A 20537-nucleotide genomic window follows, 5' to 3' on the forward strand; every position below is an offset into this window, starting at 1 on the left:
TTATATCCACAACCCAGCATATGGCCTAGCACTGAACACAGCTTAGTAACTGTTCATTGTGTATTGAAAAAGAGTATTCCTATAGCTAATGAGTAAGAGTGTTTTAAAGTTATCAATAAACATTATATAGAAGAACCTGGTGAATGTTGTTCAAATCCATAATTTACTGATTTTCTTATCGGTAATTAGAAGAAAAGGGCTGAAATCACTAGTGCTATTTGGGCTAATAATGCTAACTCCTTTTCTTGGTTCTACTGGATTTTGCATTGTGAATTTGGAAGGATTAGATGCATACGGATGATTCGAGGGTTTTTATTTGTTTGTTTGTTTGTTTTTGGTTTCTGGATTTTTATAAATTTGTTAGACTGTGTGTCCCTAAGAAAACAAAGCCACTGACACTACTGACTTGAACACTTATCTCCCACCTTGTAGAGTTTGAGAATCGCTTTAATGCACTCGTGTACAAACTTGGTCTGCTTCTGAAGGCTTCCACCATACAATGCCACCAGTTCTTCATTGAAGTTGACACTGAAGAAGTCGAAGTGGTACTTGAAGTCGATGTCTTCTGCTTTCCTAAGTGCAATAGAGCCGATAGAACGAACTGCAGAGTAAGAAAGAAGAGGGCTCACTATACAAAGCATCCTGGAAAAGCATCTGACTTCGTCCTGATGTTTTTAAATAAATAAACCCATCGTGAATATAAGCAACTTATGTCAGTGTGATGCACATCATCAGGTACCAGATAAGAACCTGAGGCTATAGCTCAGTTGGTACAGTGATTGCTGTTCAAGTATGAAGACCCTGAGCCCAGATCCCAGAATCCATGTAAAAAGCCAAGCCTATACTACCAGCACTGAGGAGACAAAGACAGAAGGATCCTGGAGGCTTGCTGAACAGATTTCTAGGTAAATCTGAGAGCTACAAGTTCAATGAGATCATTAAAAAAATAAATAAATAAGACAGACAGAAAGAAGAAAGGAAAAGGTGGAGAATGATTAAAAAAAAAAAAACCCTCAATGGTGATTTCTAGCTTCTATCCATACATGTCTCTATATATGTACCATCCCTAACCCTCCAACTCACTCACTACACACACACACACACACACCAATTAAAAGAGCAGATATAATTAACATATTACACAAGTCACCCTGTGCAAAATTTGTAACTCCATGGATTTTAGTGCATTCATCACCTCCAGTGAGTATTGTACAACCGCCTCTGAAACTGAGTATTTCAACCACATCACTCTCCAATCCTGCTATCCCTCCTAGCCCCTAATATGCACCAGCTTATTCTCTGTCTGCGTGAATTTGCCTATTCTTAACATTTCAGATAAATGATATCATCCCATAATGTGACTTTGTGTGACTGGCTTCTTTCACTTTTTATGATGTTTGCAAGGTCCATCCATGTTGTAGCATTCACATCACGAATTCATCTCTTCACATCCCATCAGCAATGTGTGAGGATTCCAGTTTTCCACATCTGTGTGGCACTTGCTACTGTCTGTCTTTTTTATCATGGGCATTATAGTATTATTGTAGGGAGTGGCATCGCATTTTGATTTGCCTTTCTCTGATGACACATGATGTTTAAGCATCTTTCCTGCTTCCACTCCTGCCCTGTAACAGCATAGTCTCTTCAAATCAGATCCATGCTGGTCCTTTTCAAAAAGTAAACTGCATTTATTAGATCTGTGAAAATTTTAATTTCACAATTTCAATGTTGTCAAACAGGTAGTATAAAGGAAAGTATCATATGCTAATGCTAAGAATATAATCAGTGTAATAAGTAAAGATAAGAAGATCTGTAAAGCCTGTGATGGGGAGTTAATATTACTAGGATAAATCTAGAAGTACAGAAATATTTATGTGCTCTAAGATGTATGTAGGATACCGTAACTGCCAATACAAAAATACTGTAAAAGTATACAAATTATCTCCTATAAAAAATTGTATAAAAGAACAATATAGTGTTAAATAAATGGACAGTTTACTGTACATACAGTAACTTAGAGGACTTTTACAGACAAAGTAGACTGGGCGAAACCGAGCACAAAGAATACATACTTGATGGTTATACATTATAACCATCATAATCATCCCCAGAGGAATAAAGTATCCCAGGGATGCACACTTAGGTATGTAGAAGTGTGTGTGTGTGTGTGTATAAGCGCAAATATATACATATACACATACACATACACATACACATACACATACACATACACATACACATACATATACATACACATCCTAACTTCATTTTTCTCTAGTCATGGTGGTCCTGAGTGCAAACACATTTTTGTATCAGGGACTTCCCCAAACTATGTTCAGGCTCTCCTCAAATCCCATCTCCTCGCCACGGCCTCTCCTGACCACCTCGTCTAAACAAGCCACATTCCTACTACTTACCTTCTGCCTCCTTTGGGGCTTTACTTATTATTTCTCAGAGCTTTTAATGTTACTGGAACATCTACTGATGGCTGTCTCCCAATAAAAACATGTGTTTGATGAATTCTGTCCTGTTCTACTCCGTATATTTACCTAGAATACTCCCTGGCTTATGGTAGATACTCCACAGATATTTTGTAGATGAATAATAAGCACATATGACTACTGTACTGGCTATTTTTGTGTCAACTTGACACAGCTGGAGTTATCACAGAGAAAGGAGCTTCAGTTGAGGAAATGCCTCCATGAGATCCAACTGTAAGGCATTTTCTCAATTAGTGATCAAGGGGGAAAGGCCCCTTGTGGGTGGGACCATCCCTGGGCTGGTAGTCTTGGGTTCTATAAGAGAGTAGGCTGAGCAAGCCAGGGGAGGCAAGCCAGTAAAGAACATCCCTCCATGGCCTCTGCATCAGCTCCTGCTTTCTGACCTGCTTGAGTTCCAGTCCTGACTTCCTTTGGTGATGAACAGCAGTATGGAAGTGTAAGCCGAATAAACCCTTTCCTCCCCAACTTGCTTCTTGGTCATGATGTTTGTGCAGGAATAGAAACCCTGACTAAAACAACTACCATACATGTTAAAACAAGTCTGGGTTCATTATATAACAATTCCTCCAATGTTTATAAGAACTGAAGCAGATGTTGTTTATAAACAAAATTACTTACAGATTGGGATATTTGGCTACTCTGCCAGGAACGCCGGCATTCTCTGCACTGTCCTGCAATCCCTCCATGTCTCCACATGGAGAGGAACTGATCTCTTCCTTGTTCAGCATAATTTAAGGTTTCTCTCCCCACTGAATGTTGCAGATTCCATTCTCAGAAACTTCATTTCCAACACTAACCTTTCCTCTACTTCTGAGTACCTCCATAATCTATTCACCCTACCCTATGCCATCTGATTTCTGAATGCCTATATAATCTATTCACCCACCTACACCATCTCATTCTTCTCACTCCCTGCTAAGTAGTGTTTGACTCCTCTTTTCCTTCTATTTTAAATGTTTGCTTTCTCTTGGGAAGTGGCATGTACAGTACCTGACAGAGTAAGCCTTTCACTTACAGCACTTGATTCTGGCATTATGCACATGATTCCAAGTCTGGAGATGAAGCTCACAGCTTTAACGTCTTTCTTCCACTACCTACCTTGCTTATAGCTTCCAGCATTACCAGGAAGAAAGAGAACAGGAATTCCTGTCAAAGGGAGAATTTTGTGTTCTTCAGCGTATGATCCTTCTCCGTAAAGATATAACTCATATGCTGGATAACGCTTTGTCAGCTTCTTTGGGAGCTCTATTTTCTACAGAAAATAAATAAATAAATAGGTCCATTTTAATCACTTTTATTAATACAACTCAGACTCAATGCAAACATAAAGAACTTTAAAATGGTACAGTATACAAATATTATGAATGCTATAAACCATACCCAATGCACAAAACAAGTTATCGTTTTTCACGCAGGGGATTATTTTTAAATTATATGGATCTCGAAGAGTATAACCTTCATAAAAGCATGAAACGCATATGGTTGAAATTCTAACCAATCAGTTAAAATAATCCCTGACAATGGCTATATGTCACTGGTATATGTCAGAACGTTTCACATAAACTTAACTGAAAATGCATTTAATTTAGAACCAGTTATCAATTATAATTTAAAATAAGGGTAAGACCTTTCCATGATCATTTCAATGCTTTTTGGTATTTTAAACTACTTTATAGTATCTTCTTTTACTTGGGACTACCTAAATACGCTAGCTGCTACAACTTTAAACAAAGCATGTTAGTGTTGGGGTTTGTGTGTGTACATGCATGTTCATTCGTGTGTGTGTGTGTGTGTGTCTGTGTTCATATGTGTGCATAGGCACATGCATGTGTGTGTGGATGTGGAAGCCATACGTCAACACTGGGTACTCTCAATTATTCTCCGACTTGTTTATTTGGAGACAAGATCTCTCCTTGAACCTAGAAATCTCAGATTCAGCTAGATTGCCTGACCTGACTCTGCTTCCCCAGCACTGGGATGACGATGGCACAGACTGCTGTGTGAGGATCAACTCAGGGACTATCTCATGCTGGCATGGCAAGCCCTTCATCTACTCAGCCCTTCCAGAGCCCCAGGAAGTTTGTTGGACAATGTTTTAACTATGATGGTTTAACAAAATAATCTGAACCTTACAACAAAGTCTTGACTAAGACTATGCACACTTTTCTTACCATAAACACTCCACTGAATAACGTCACCTTCAATTCCCGGACTGTCAGCAAGCTTTAAGCTACTTTGCAAATCCTAATGTTGTACTACACATGCAAAGTCTCCACATCATCTCCAAAGGGTAGGCAATAATTAAAGGTGTAGCAAAGTGTTAACTTTTCCATTCCCTCTTTGAGGCGGGGTCTCACTACTCAGGCTCTGCTGGTGACACTCCATCGTTGGACAATGTTTTAACACACACACTCCTACCCCAGTCTCCCAAGTGTTGGGAGTTACTTCACCATACCTGAAGTTTCCATGATTTTTTTTATAACAGAAATCATTAAAAACAAACCACTGTACTAAATCAAAAACTGAAAGTGATATCAATACATCAATCATCTAGAAATGTAAAACATGCATATACTTGATGAAAAAATTTACTGTATGAATTTCAAAACTCTAAATGTTATTAATATTGCTGGAAAAACTTACTGCTCAAAGGAGAATTCTAATTGTTTGTGTAGATTCTATAATATTCCCTTGAAGATATTAACATAATCCAGGCCAACTATATCACAGAAGCATCTACAGGACAATATGCTTAATAGGCTAGCACTTTAAAATCATCTTCTCCAACAGACCAAATACAGAAAAACCAACTCTACCATTTGCTTTATAAGCACGCTAGCATTTCAAGTCAAATTAGTCCCAATAATGATTATGCAATGTGCAAACAAAAGTGAGAATGATGCAACAGTTTATTTATTGGGGTTCAAGCAAGCATATATAATAAAGAAGTAATTCCTTAACTGCTCCCAAATAAGAACATAATTTGATGCAATGGTGCACACATAGTTTTTAGTTTAGTAGACAAGTTTAAGCTAAATTGAACATTAATCCAGGAAACTAGAAATTATCAAAAATGTCTAAAAAGACCAGGTGATGGTGACGCAAGTCTTTAATCCCAGCACTCGGGAGTCAGAGGCAGGCAGATCTCTCTTGAGTTCAATGCCAGCACACAGAGAAACCCTGTCTTGAAAAACAAAAACAGAACATACACACACACACACACAGAGGCGCGCACACATTTCTCTGAAGATAAAAAGTAGGCAAAGCAACATATTTGACATATTTTATAACATGCTATTTTATGGGCAATTTCATTGTAAAATATTTGTATCGTTTAAAAATTAACAATGTATACATATTCTAAAAATATACAGGTGGGGGAAAGGTAAGGGAGATGGCGAGTCAAGGAGGGGAGGGGAAAGGAGAAGAGAAGAGGACACAAGAATGGTAAGAAATGCAGGGAAATGGCACCTCCAGGCAGAACACAAGATCTAGAACAAGACAACAGGAGAGGCAACTGGTGGGTGCACAGAAGGGATGCTATGCTGAGAAGAAAGATGCATAAAGGAAGAAGCATAGCTGTAGGGCTCCAACACAAATTACTTCATATGGACGATTTAAGCAAACTCTCTCCCACAAAGGTCATTCCGCGACAGTGGCCTCTGCATTAACTAGTACTCCATTAACTAGTACTCTGTTAACTAGTACTCCCGTGAGGCAACTCTGCAGGCCGTACTGCCTCGATTGCACCTCAGAAGAGGCTGCTCTCACTGTCAGTGCACACCTTTCCCAAAAGACAAGTGTTCTAACAACCCCTCATCTGCTAGACAACACTGACTTAAGATGTCTGTGTGTGTGTGTGTGTGTTCGTGCGAGCGTGTATGTATATATAATATATATCTTTCTTTTGTAAATGAAAACTATGAAAGTTTGCTATCCATGGTTTTAACAAAAAGAAAACAAAATTATCAAAATAAATGCAGACATTTTAAAGTTCTTAGTAGGAGCTCTCGGCCCTTGACTGAGGCTACTCCCAAGAGTAGGCCTAAGGACTCCTGCTTGGTTAAAACAGGAAAAACCCACCTAGACGTAATTTAACCTTTCAGACAGGCCTTTCTTCTTGTCATAAATCCTCTGCTACAATCCAGGTCATGCTGCTACCAAACCAGCTAGCTAAACACATCCTCACGTATTTCCATACTGTATACATAAATAATAAAGACTTTAGAGAGGGTAGCTTTTAAAATTTGATTCCAAAATCTACCTCACTCTTATAATTTACAAATGCCATGTTTTAAATTTTGTGTTTAATGTATTTAAATTTTTTTTCAACTTCAGAAGGGAAGGCATTGAAAAGAAGGTCTCTTATCATGGTCCAGAGCTGGTCAGTTCCCCATCCAGATGACAACGGATGTTAACCACCTTGTATGTGCTGCCAAGTATAATTTGGATGTACACAGGCAGATACATTTATAGATTATTTCCCCCTTATCAATAGTAATATGTTATAAATGCTGATCAGACAGTATGCCCCAGCATCTTCCCTCCTTCATTATGTGCTAGCCAAATGACTTGCATATCCATGCTCAGCTCTCCTGATCCCCTCACGTCAGCTGGGTTTTATTATTAATCATTCCATTCGTTTGCATCTCAAATGTTATATTTTTTATTTTTTGTATTTTGCCTATGGAGCCAGAAGAGGGTGTCCGGTTGGAACTGGAGTTAAGAGTGGTTGTAAACCACCAGTTAGGTGCTGGAAACCGAACCCAGGTTCCATGCAAGAGCAGCAGGTGCTCTTTACCTCTGAGCCAGCACAAACATGTATATTCTTTCTTCTCTGAAGAGCCTTGTACACAGTCTCTTGCTACATTATAACTGATTTTTATATCTTTGTCTCTCTTCTTGTTAAAATATATATATTAAAGGCCTAGGGGCTTTTTATCACTAATATCCTCTCATGCCAAACAGACCTAGTCATTCAATAAATGACTGTCTAAATAAACATCAACATGCTTCATGATAAAGTATGGTTTATGTTTGCAGCATCAACATCTCCTTTCAGAGAGCAAGCATTAGGTCACACACATGAACAGACCCAAATGAGCGCATGAGAGAAAACAACTTCGGTGTTTCTGCTCAAATTTTATAATTTGCCTAAGTTATGTGCAGCTGAACAACCATTTGGCCCTACTGGCATCATAGAGCAAGAAGCTGTAAACGATGTGGTAGACTGAGGAGCCATCAAATAGAGTTAACTCCACATAAATGCATCCAGGAAACTACAGGCAAAGGATGAATAGAGATAATAAGCCATTTTAAATTCAAATTTTCATTTTTGCAAAGAGCTTCAAATACCTGTCACTTTAAAAAAAAAAAGGATGTTTATCATTTTTTGCTGACTAGCTAAGAAAGGCACAAATAAGCAACTTTTTTTTTTAATTAGATATTTTCTTTATTTACATTTCAAATGTTATCCCCTAGTTTCCCCTTCGAAAACCCCCTATCCCTTTCCCCCTTCCTTCCCTGCTCACCAACCCATTCACTCCCTGCTTTTTCCTGGCCCTGGCATTCCCAAATAAGCAACTTTTAAAAAGGGAAAAGAAAAAGGCCTGAAGAAGGATGAGATATCAAGAGGAGGCCATGCCACCTGCTGGACACCAACCTGCAAAGCATTAGAAAGCTTCAGAAATGCTAATCTAGAAGGCAGCAGATAAGCTATCTTTAGAACAGTTTTACTCAGGGGAAAGCCATTTGGCTCTTAAAAATCTCAATATTTATTCAAAAGGGCTCATTTCTATAGGTAGGCCTTAATTCTGTTTGTAAAATGACATAATTCATTCAAAGTCTGCTAAAAATGTGTACTAAAACTTCCACCACTATGATTATTACTGTACACACAAATTATTAAGTGTCAAACTCCAAAACAGCAATTTGTACCAAAATAACTACATACCGACAAAAAAAGCCCAATAGCTCTTTTGTCTCAATGACACTAATTTTCTCTTTCTAGTCAATTTCATGAGGCACAAGACACATCTGTGAGATCCATATGCTTTGTTCTGAACATGAAGGCAATTTCTACTACTGCAAATATTAAAATAGATCAAATAATTGTGGGAAATCTAAAAATAAATGGAAACTATTGTTCCAAAATGATTTTATTGTAACCACTGAATACAGTACTACACTAAAGCGACCTGCTTCAATATTACCGAGTTTTCAAATTATTAAACCATTGGCAATGAAAGAGAATTAAAATAAACTCTATTTTCAGTTTAAAAAAAAAACCTAAAGTTGATATTTTTAACTATTAAGATTTTAATGCACATAAACCAGCATCACATGAGTTCACTAGCTTAGGAATTAACACTAACTTGTTTAAAATCTCCAAGCGCATCTGAAATGCAGTGTTCACTTTCCCTCATAACCACTGATGCAAAATCAAGGTAGGAACTCATCTACTAGAAAATATCCATGGGAAAGGATGCTTGCTCCTCAGCAATTTAAACTTCAGTTTTTAAAGGTAAATAAGAGGGCATCAAACAGGCTCCCTCTATAAGGACCTGTACGCAGACGCAATCCTGATTTTCATTCTTTATCGACAGAAAAAAATCTGCTACGATCTTAAAAGTATACTAAGAACGCACCTTATCAAAATGTATTATGTATATTTTATAGGAGTCATTATAATAGATATTCCAAAATTTAGATTCATTTAGAAATCTCAAGAAAAATATCACCAAAGGGAAATTTCTCCTGACAGCTGTGTAATTTGTTATCATCTCTTTCTACTGCTGGTCATGAATGAAATTTTAGATTCTACTACGCGGAACAAATGAAGCAATTAATGAAAGCATTCAAATTAGAACAGAGCGGGGCGGTGAAAGAGGAGGCAGAGCCTGTTAAACCCAGTGAGAAGACAAAATAACACCAGAATGTACATGCAACCGTTTATAATAGATATCGTAATAGATTATGCAGGTCACTGACTGTTCAGAGGCATGCAAAAACACAGGTACGCACACGCACACACCCACGGACTCAAAACCTACAGAACAGGTGGATCGGCAAAATTCTCCACCGGAGGAAAACTAGATAGTTTTCAGTTTAATTATTAATCAGGCCAGTCTTTCACTTCACCCAGAGGTAAAACCTCAGAGCCTCTTTTTAAATCAGCTTTGGCAACTCTGCAAGACGCTGCTTCTTTCCAGAAAAGCAAAATCTGACGCGCACGCCCATCACTGGGCGCGAAGAGAAATCATCTCCTTGCAAGCAAAGGAGGGTCCGGGAAGTATAAGGATGGGGAGAGGGACCGGGGCTGGCTCTCTGGCGGTCAGAAATCGGGGTCCGGAGTCTAGGTGGGGGACGAGGGGTCGCGGAGGCGAGGATGCCCTGCCCAGCACGAAGCAGGAGACTTCAAGTGCCAGGAGGGCTCCGATTCGGAGCGTTCCATCTGAACCCGAGAGAAGCCCGGGAGGTGTGGGCGCGCAGGTGAGGGAGGGCCGTACCTGGTACTCCGGGTACTCGAACATGTAGCTCATGCTGCACTTGTTTTCCTCGAAGCCGAAGAAGACATCCCACAGCCCCAGGGTCGCCAGAAACACCATGAAGACATAGAACGCCAGGTTCCAGAGGTTGACTGAGTGGAGAAACATGGTGCAGCCGAGCGCCTCTACACCAGGAGAAGCTCCGCAGCCTAGACAGAGCGAGGGAAAGACGCCGGTGCCAAGCCGTGCCCAGCAGAGCAGCGCGCGCCTGCGCGGAGCCCCGCCAGCACCCCCTCCCCTTCGCCTGCCGCTCAGCGCGCCTGCGCAACTGCGAGCAGCCGGCCCGCGGCGCCGCCCACGGAGGAGGGAGCTGTGGGCGTTTGCAGCCTGAGCGAGATTGTGCGCCTTAAAAAATGGAATGAGAAAGCGGAGTGGGCTGGGCTGGAGGGCATGGAGAGAAAAGGGAGGGGGCGAGAGGGGCGGGGGGACGGGGAGTGGAGGATGAAAGGGAGAAGGGGGATGGGAGCGCGGGATCCCAGAGGCAGGAGAGGGAATGGCCGGGTGGGTACCGCAGGAATTGGCCAGGGGCAAGGATAACGCCCTAGCGTCCAGAGACTGTTAGATTCAGAGCTAACTGGCCAAGAGAGGCGGCACTTCAAAGGCGTGTCAGGTGGCTGTCACGCACACCTTCCCCTGCAACAATTTCAAACCCCATCCTGTTCAATTTTGAAACCGTCTCGGGCCTCCGCAATTTCGCTTCAAGGACCAACTAGCTTGATTCCAGAGGAGACAAATGGCTTTCCCCCTCCCTCTTAGACCACCGACTTGGACCCTGTAAGTAGTAACAACACTGTCTCATTGAAACAAAACACACGACAATCAAAGGAAATCCTGTTCTTGGTGGAAGCCTTAATCAGACGAAGTCTAAAAAAACAATATAAAAATACCCACCAACATGATGTTCCCAGTTGGTACCTGCAGGATCAGGTCGGCACTGACTTGAGGTGCTCTCCAAGTCCCCCATGTCTCTGGGGACTGGTTCCACAATGACGTTAGAAGAGAATTTTGCTCAAGCTTCCACTCTTTCTCATAAGTTAGTTCATTTCGAAGAATTTCCATTTGTCTTTACACAAAGGAGAAGGTTTTTAAAAAGCAAATTAAACCCATTGGTAATACTTGTAACAGCTTCGAAAGGCTGAAATGTTACGAGATGTCAGCCCTTAAAGCTGACCAGACAGCAGATGAGTTTTGTGTGTGTGTGTGTGTGTGTGTGTGTGTGCTGCTAACTTCAGAATTTTACTCAGAATGATCTTTGGCACTGACTCAATTTTATTTTATTAGATTAATTTTTAAGGAAAGCTGGGTAGGATGCATGAAATCAAAGACTTTCAAGACCGAACAGGAAGCTGATTGTTTATCTTATACAAAACCCTGCTATTCACATCAAGGAGCTACAATCCAAAGGTAAAAGGGTAACATTTTTTTTTTAACCCTATACAGAAACACTTGGATATCTAAGCAAATACACCTAGCTACAAGATACAGACTATTTGTAAAGAGAGGACTGGGAAAACGGACTGGTGAGCTGCTTTGAGCTATGGAAGTAGATTTGGAAGGGCCAGGAAAGTCTGGGTAATGCTGAGTAGCAGGGCAATAGTTAGCTAATAAGCATTTAAGGCATACCATATATGTTTTGGATGTTGTGGTGTACCCCTTGGTATAGGAGTTATTTGTCCTATGCTGTGATGATACCCTGGGACAAACAACTTAAGGAAGGGTTTGTTTCGGCTCACAGTTCCAACATATCGTCCATTGTGGCAGGGTATTTATGGCAGCAGAGCCTGAGGCAGCAGGTCAGTTTGCAGCTATAGACAGGAAGCAAAGAGAGGTGCATGTTAGGGGTCAGCTCCCTCTTTCCATTTTTATCTGGTTTGGAAGTTAGGGTGAGGTTTTTTTCTATTTTAGTTAACTTAACCTAGAAAATCACTCCCAGACATGTCTCCAGATTTGTCTCCAAGGTCTTTGTAAATCCCATTCAGTTGACAAAATTAACCTTCTTCACAACTCTACCCCTTGTCAACCTGACAGTCAGTGTTACTATTAAACAATTACCTTCTAGGATCATAGCCATCTCATGATACAGATACATTTAGTACAACTTCAAAAGTCCCCATAATCTTTGACAATCCCAATGCTAGTGAAAAGTGTGTTAGAATTAGATACTAGAAGACACTGGATTCCCCCTGGAAGTGGAGTTCTACTGGAGTTATAGACCATTTTGAACTGTCACAGAGGTGCTAGGAACCAAACGCAGAGCCTCTGTAAGAGAAGCAAAGTGCTCTTAAGCAAGTCAGCTCTCCAGCCTCATAGCTTCTCTCTTGAGTCAACTCCATACCATGCATGCATCCTCAGCAGACATCTCATAATTCTGACATTTCCAACATCCTTGGGTCTCCACTGCAAGCTGGGTTTTGCTTTCATAGCTTCATACAGTAGCCTCTCAGGGACTCCAGTCCTGCCATATTGCCTAGGCTCAGTTGTTCTCTGAAACTGTGGTATACGACTACATGATCTCCTTAATCTTGCATCTTACATGCTTACCCAACTAGTATCATATAGACGACACTTCTAAGTTGTACTGCCAGCTCAGGATGGAGACTTATTTCCTTGGACCTGCTACTGTCGCCTACACTTGCTAACCATAGGGAAATAAGTTCCTTAGGCAGGCATTTTCCAGAAACAAGGCACTCTTCCAGCAGCATTCAAATGAAATTGTATTTTCAAAAGCTGGAGCCTTTGATGGGTGAGGTCTTACCCTCATGGCATTTGTCCCAGTGAAGAGCAGACTATTTCTCTTGAACAACTAAACTTGCTTTTAATGTGTGCACTGACTGCAATGTAAAGTTATCCAGTCTCTTTTTCTTGACAAACTATACACTAAAAAAAAAAAAAAAAAAGAGAGAGAGAGAGAAAGAAAGAAAGAAAAGAAAAGTTCTGCCCACCTGTTGCTCTTTCTTTAACTGTAGGCCTAGATAAATGTGATGAACAAAAGCAATGCCACAGGCTGAATACTAGCCTCCCTTGAAATGTCCTCTGCCAAACTCATCAGTTATTCGGTTTGTTTGTTTGTTTTGCTCTGCTTTGTTGGCAGTAGTAGTGGCTTGGATGGTGTTGTTACTGTTTTGACTGAGAAGCCCTGACTGGCTGGAACTCTTTGTGTCGATCAGGCTGGCCTTGAACTCATAGAGCTTTATCTGCCTTTGCCTTCCAGATGCTGGCATTGAAGGTGTGTCCTACCATGCCTGACTAGTTATTTTTATATTCAGCTTCACTTAAGTCCTTGGGACATGTGCAAAATGCAGCTAGATTCATTGCCTAAATATAACATGAATGTTTTCTACCATTGTTTCCAACAAAGCTCTTGTCTTCCTCTGAAGCCTCAGAAATCAGACCTCCACTATCCACATCTTTCTTGCCTGTGGAATTCTTAACTCCCACCAAAAGAGCCCATTAAGCTCTTTCACATTATCAAAGAACTTTTCTAACCCAAAGTCCCAGGCTCTTACATATTTCTCCCACAACTCCATCTCAAAGCCCTAACAACCACATGGTCATGTTTATGACAGCAACGACCCCACTCCTGACCAATTTTCTGTATTAGTTGTCTTGTTGCTATGACAGAATTACCCTAACAAAGGCAGCTTTTAGAAGGAAAGAGTTTATTTTGCCTCATAGTCTAGAGTTCAGCCTATTACGGCTCGGAAGTCTTAGCAACAGGAGCTTGAAGCAGCTAGTGGTGTTGCATCCACAGTCAGGAGGCGAAGACTGACTCCCTTTCTCCTATCTACTTGAGGTGTATGTTATCATGGTCTTCTCACTACAGCAACCTGAGTCTAGAAAAATCTGTCCCAGACATGCTCAGAGATTTGACTCAAGGTAATTCTAGATCTCAACAAGATTAACCATCAACTAGGGAATTTCTTTTAAGTTCTGTTGATAAGAATAGAATATGCGAAATTTTCAGAATTATACCAACAGGATGGGATTATGGAAACAACCTGTTTTACATATGTACAGTGTTTATATATATATATATGTATATATATATGCTAATGTTGATATACTATTGACCTTGAGCCCCCAAAATAAGGACACTTGGGGTATGCTATGAAATTACCACTTAGTGTAGAGGATTATGAATCATTTGGGAAAGAATTCAAGCTCTAGATTAAAATGAGAGAAATGCATTGAGTCTTAAGAATATCAAAGACTGAACATCTGATTTTTATTTCAATATTATGGAAATATGATAAATAAGCCATGGGTGATCCCATACTCCCTCATCAATTTATTCAGTGTTTCTTTAGTTTTTTTTTAATTTTAGATGTATGAGTGCCTACATGTATTTATGTTCATGCCTTGTACCCATAGAGGCCAGAAGAAGGGGATTGGATCCCCTGGAACTAGAGTTTCAGCTGGTTGATAAGATGACACATAGGTTCGGGGAGCCAAACCTAGGTCCTCTGTAAGAGCAACAAAATGCGATTAACTTCTAAACTACCTCTGTAGTCCCCACTCCATATTTCCTAAACTCAATGGACATGTGAAACATTTCAAATTTTTATTTAAAAGTGGGTTCTTATTTCAGTAGTTCCGGGATGGGACCCAAGGTGATGTCAATGATGTTGGTCAGAAGACTGAACTTTGAGTGGCAAGGATGTATGCTCTCTAAGAACTGCTACACAAAGGAAACGGAACCTAAAGATGATAGAGCGTACTTGTCTCGGGGCTTTCGTAAATTCTGGCAGGCTACTTCCTTGATCATTCACTATGTAATGGAACTGAAGTCAGTTGAAGTGTCACTGTAATCTTAGCACTTTGGAGATGGAAGCAGGAGGAACATGAATTTGAGGCCAGCCTGGATGACATAGGAGAACGGTCTTGGGAGGGAGGAAGGGCTAAAAGGTATAATTAGCATGGAAAGCCAGCCAGCTCTGTATATTTATTATTTGGTTTTGAGACAGGGTCTCATGTACCTGAAGCTTGCTTCCACCTCCCTGGGGCAGCGACTCCAGGCATCGGGCACCACACCTAGGTTGTCTCTGGTCTTTCTAGCCTCCTTTGTCTCTCTCTTCCTCTCCTTCATTATCTCCCAGACTTCGCTTTACTATCTAACCTCACTCTCCTGGACCAGAATAGTCTGGTTCTGAGCAGTGACACTGGCATGTGCAAGTACTATGGAGGAAAAGGACACAACCGTTTTAATTACTATCCAAAAGTATTGAGTCTGTTTTTTGATCAACTTCTGCTCCTGTTTCTAACAAATACTTCTACAGATTTCTATACCTTATCTCCACTCCCTTTTAGACTGTCAGAACATAGCCGTGTCTTCAAATGTATAGAGATCATTTTGATTTTCAGGTATGCTTCGCTTGAGCTTCTCATTTCCAGGGTCCTTCCACTCTGTCCTGACTGAGCTAATACAGCTACTGAGTTTAGAGTTCTGGCAGGCTGGAAGGGTGAGCATTCGTGCTGTATTCTGCTGTAGGCAGGGCAAGCTTCTTTAATTGGGTTCTAGTTCCCACCCTCACTCCCATTTCCTTTCAGGAAACTAGTACTTTCAAGTTTAGATTTCTGCCCGTGCCTCTTCACTTATTCTGTCTTCTCTCCCTTAATCATGTTAGTGTGCTTAGGTCTTATTCATTAAAAAAAATTAAAAGACTTCTCCACAGCTATTCCATGTAGCCTCACCTTCTCAGCCCAGTCAGGGTTCCCTGAGCTGCACTATGCACTCTCCCCTCCTCGCCTTCCAGCCACACTTTAGTAAACAGACACATTTTGCCTCCAACTCCACCATTGACCTAGTTAGCAAATCCAACAGAGGCCCCCCAGACCTGCCATCATTCCCTAAACCCATTTTTCTCTGGGATTTTCTCCTGCTGATCTGGGCCTTCCCTCGTTACCATGTAGTTCACTTTTTCTCTCATCCCCTAAATATTACTACTTCCATGATTTTACCTTTCAGCTGTCACCCAAGCCTTCAGAGACCAGGAGTGTTCACCTCAGCACTCAAAGCTCAGTGAGCTAAGCAAAGAACATGAGGTCAGCCCAGCCTGGAAACACAGGGCCTTAAAAGCCTGAAAATTAAAAAGTTGATGATGAGGGGGTGGGAGGAAGGATGGAGAGTTGCGCTGTTGCTCTTGCAGAAGCTCTGGGTTCTCTTCTCAGCACCTACGTGGTAGCTGACAGCTATCTATAACTTCAGTTCCAGGAGATGCTACACCCACTACACCTTCACGGTATCAGCCACACACATACATTCAGGCAAAAAACACTCATACACATTAAATAAATCCAAAAAAAGAAGATTACGATTTGTTTTTTCTTTAGTCAGTCCTTAGGGCCTGGACAACAGTCAGGGCTCTTCTGGTTGCAGGAGATCCAGTTGTAACCCAAGCATAAGATGATTTTTGGGTAGATCTCAGGACTTCAAAAGTAAAAGAAGTCAGGACGTATGACACAGCATCTTAAACTGGGGGTGGTTGCCCCTCCTGAGGTCCTGTGACTAAATATGGGAACAGTGAAAATTTTGCAACAGCAAAGGGTTTCTGAATGTACAGCACCCAAAAAATTCAAAGTGAGATGCTTGACAAACGCAAGGTGCTACTGGCAGAGCTGACTCTGCTGGTCCAAGCTTTACCACAGCCTTGGCTCCAAACGTGGCGTGCTCACTTTCCTCCAGGGCTGCCTGCACACCACACAATCATGCCTGAAGCACCGTGGCTCAGATGCAGGCCTACTTCCTGTCCATTATGAATTGCAGCGTCTTTGCTCTCCACACAAGGTTTTGTGTGCTTATAGAAACATGACGGTTTAATTATGAAACACACGGGTGATACTCTCATACCATCGGTTCTCAGCCTGTTAGTAGAAAATTCATATATCTTTTTGGTTGTATTATACTAGAACCTTTGATTTTTATAATTGCTGTTTGAATTTTGACTTGAGTTTGGTGCAAACTAATTAAATATATTTTGGCTTTGGATTAGAAGAATTTCCAACAATTTCTGAAATGGCCCTTCTACCCATTTGTAAGACATATTTATATGAAGTGGCCTTCACAACATTGGTGGTTATAAAATCAAAATATCAACACTGAAAAAACTGAAGAAACTCTGTTGTACAGTTTAAAATAACCAAGATTTAATTTTTATGTAAAAATAAGTATATCCATCTTGTGTATGCAAATTTGTTTTTGTCATTATAAGTAACAAAATTTATATATATTTAAATATATATATTTATATATATGTAAAATTATATATATATTTAAATACATATTTATATATATTTAAAACTATATATATATTTTTTGAAATAAATGTATGGTTTATTATCAGTAAACATTTGATTTGAATACCTACTTATATTTACCAATATACCTGGGGTGGTGTGAAATTCTCTTGTACATAAAGAGGTTTGAAATGAAAAAAAAAATACTAAGAAGCCTTGTAACAGGATATGCACAGCATCCTCATGGCCATTACTCCCATCTTAATATAACTGATCTTTTAGTTGGCGAACACTAATTACAAGTCAAAACTCCTCTCTTGTCAAGCTACTTGAGATGTGTGTTTTGAGAAGAAATTGGACCAAAGTGTATGAGACTCTGGATACTGTTTCATGACATTGTCATCTACAAAGTTCACTTTTGAAAGCTGTAATTAAGTGTATGATTTTGTATTGAGACACACTCATGGCTATCCTCATGTGTGGCCCATGAGCCATGGGTTACACACACTTAACTAATCGTCCTTTTGAGTTAGTCCTTACTATGATGACTATAAGGATTTAGAGCGTATAGATTCAGGAAGATAAATTGAAGCTAGAACACAGTAGAGAACAGGATTAGAGATTTATCCAGTAAATCATGGAACCATTCAGAATTAATAGACTTGTTTCAGTGTCTGTCTGGACTGGACAGCACAGGATCTCCAATAGAGACCCACCAGAAGTTGTAAATCTAGAACAAATAGAAGGGATGAGGAAGGGGGGGGTGTTGAAAAAAATGTTAAATTGCATTTATTTCTTTGACATGAGGGGCAAGCATGTGTCACAGATATATGTGGCATGGGATTATTAGAGGACAACTGTGGGGTTATTAGAGGATAACTTACACTAGTCAGTTCTCTCTTTCACTATGTGACTTCCTAGGAATCAAACTTAGGTTGCCAGGCTTGGCAACAAACAACTTTGTCCACTGAGCCATCAAGGTGATATAGAAAGAAAAGATTTTGTTGCTCTGTAAGGAAGAACAGCAATACCTAGATAAATACTGAGAAATAGTTTGGTTAAATAATATAGAAAGATCCCCAAGATATACTATTAGTACAAAAACAAGGTGTTACAAGAAATATTAAAAATGAAACCACCATGTTCCCTCACTACTGCGGTGTACCACAGACCACATGGTTCTAGCCGGGTGATCTCAACTTGGCAGTTTCTCTGGGCCAGAGCCCCCGAGTACCTTGGTGGATCACTTGCCGCCAGCCCCACACAATGACTGTCCAACCCACAGTCGGCCATCACAACACCCATAAGCTTATATAATTAACCAAACAGATTTATGTCTCAATAAATTCTCAGTTTACAAGATGTCAATACAATAATTTCAGAACCAATTGATAATGATAATGATAAAAGCTTTATTCCAATTATTCTAACCTTATGATAATATATGATAATATAACTACTGCTTCACGTCGGAGTCCATCTTGGCCTTCTGCTTCTCTCCCTGAGGTCTCTCCAGCTCTTAGCCCCACCTCCTTTTCCCCTGTCCAATCACAGGCCTCCTGCTGCCCTAATGTAATTGGACAGGGGAAATCCCGTGACAACAGGTATAAAAATACATATATAAGGGCACTTCTACAGAACCTAAAAAGATTATTTAAAACATCCACCAGCTGAGAGCTACCGTTGTTCCACATCCTCGGAACTGCATTTGTGGTCAGTTGTCTAAATGCTGAAAAAGAAGAACATGTCTGCCTACCAGGCTTTCTGTAAGGAGTACCAGGTAACCATTGTGGCTGACCATCTAGGGATAGATTTGGGGGAACTTAGTAAAAAATTGGCTGAAGTATGGAAGCAGTTGCCAGAAAAAGACAAACTTATCTGGAAGCAAAAGGCTTAGTATCTGTAGCACAAACAGAACAGAGCTGAAGCCACAACTGTGAAAAGAAAAGCATCCACTGCAGAAGGTTCCATGAAAGTCAGAGCTTCTTCTGTGGGAATACTGTCACCCGAAAGAAGTCCCCACCCACCACAATGCTTGTGCCAGCCTCACCAGCCCAAGCCCATTGATGTCACTGCTCATCATCTCCAGTTGTTGGGAGAGTCGCTCAGCTTCATTGGACACCACCTGCAGGAGACAGAAGGCATGGTAGCAGTGTCCTGAAGCCTGTAGGCGTGCCTAGATTCCATTATCTGTGCTCTTGGCCCTTTGGCATGCCTGACCACACAACTACCTGAACTGAATGGATGTCCTCAACAGGTCTTGTCAAACACGCTGGACAACATTGCATACATCATGCCTGGACTGTGACCTCCAAGAAGCCTGGGATGGAACACTGTCTATCCCTTAGCTAGTTTATGTATATATGACTGTTCCATATCCTACACTGACCTCTGGGTGTAGGCTTTAAATGTTTATATCTATCTATATATGTATATAATTACAGTATATGCATAGGATTATAACTACTTCGCTTTTAATAATTTTATAAAATGGCAAAGGTTTAGCTAAAAGGAAACTTTGGCATGAATGTGGGCTTGGGATTATATTTTTTTGAGAAAAAGATCTGTCTTAAAAATCAGTATAATTTGGGGACTAGGGGCTTATTCTGGGTGCCATGTGTATCTCCTTATAGACTGCTAAAATGTGATTTTTTTTCAAGCATTGACCATTTGCTTTACCTGTCTTTAAACAAAAAAAACAAAAAAAACAAAACTACAGGTTTATGTATTTTATATATGTAAGTACACTGTAACTGTCTTCAGACACACCAGAAGAGGGCATCAGATCCCATTACAGATGGTTGTGAGCCACCATGTGATTGCTGGGAATTGAACTCAGGACCTCTGGAGGAACAGTCAGTGCCCCTAAGTTACCTGTCTCATAATCAGAAATGTAGTAAAGATCATAGGAGGAGGCCAAAAAATACATATATAGAAAATATACTGTGTGTGGTCATATTCTGTGTAACAACAACAACAACCACAGGATAACTAAAATGTCAGTAGAATAGCAAGAGTAGAAATAATAGCTCCTATAGGTTATTTTAATTTCTTTTTATTTTGAACCCCCAAATACAGCAACCAGTCAAAAACAAAATTATTTTTAACTGATTTTTAAACGTATTTGTTATTATTTTCTCAGGATGATTGTTTGCCTGCATATGCGCATGTGCACCGCCCGCATGTCTGGTGCCTGTAGATGTCAGAAGAGGGTACCAGATCAACTGGACCTAGAGTTAGAGAGAGTTGTGAGCTA

General features: G+C 40.4%; 1 protein-coding gene, 1 long non-coding RNA gene and 1 pseudogene across 2 annotated transcripts in view; 2 read left to right on the forward strand and 1 right to left on the reverse strand.

Annotated features, from left to right (window-relative positions):
• The window catches only part of Pgap1 (post-GPI attachment to proteins inositol deacylase 1), an 85566-nt gene extending 75302 nt beyond the window's left edge, over positions 1–10264 (reverse strand). Inside the window, exons 1-3 of the mRNA XM_021162705.3 lie at positions 10010–10264; positions 3600–3753; positions 426–601 (exon numbers count right to left, since the gene is read on the reverse strand). Of these exons, the coding sequence (XP_021018364.1) occupies positions 426–601; positions 3600–3753; positions 10010–10156 (477 nt within the window). The 5' untranslated portion in view covers positions 10157–10264. The remainder of the gene's footprint in view (positions 1–425; positions 602–3599; positions 3754–10009) is intronic.
• A 231-nt stretch (positions 10265–10495) lies between these two features.
• Positions 10496–17445, forward strand: LOC147006036 (uncharacterized). Its single transcript, XR_015047010.1, has 3 exons — positions 10496–10822; positions 11330–11452; positions 13260–17445. It is a non-coding gene; the product is annotated as an uncharacterized LOC147006036 (long non-coding RNA).
• Positions 17446–17449: 4 nt separating this feature from the next.
• On the forward strand, positions 17450–19856 carry LOC147006037 (HMG domain-containing protein 4 pseudogene; annotated as a pseudogene).
• The last annotated feature ends 681 nt before the right edge of the window (positions 19857–20537 follow it).

Source organism: Mus caroli, unplaced genomic scaffold (assembly GCF_978045245.1).
Source record: "Mus caroli unplaced genomic scaffold, Mus_caroli_1 scaffold_1, whole genome shotgun sequence".
NCBI classification, from domain to species: Eukaryota; Metazoa; Chordata; class Mammalia; order Rodentia; family Muridae; genus Mus; species Mus caroli.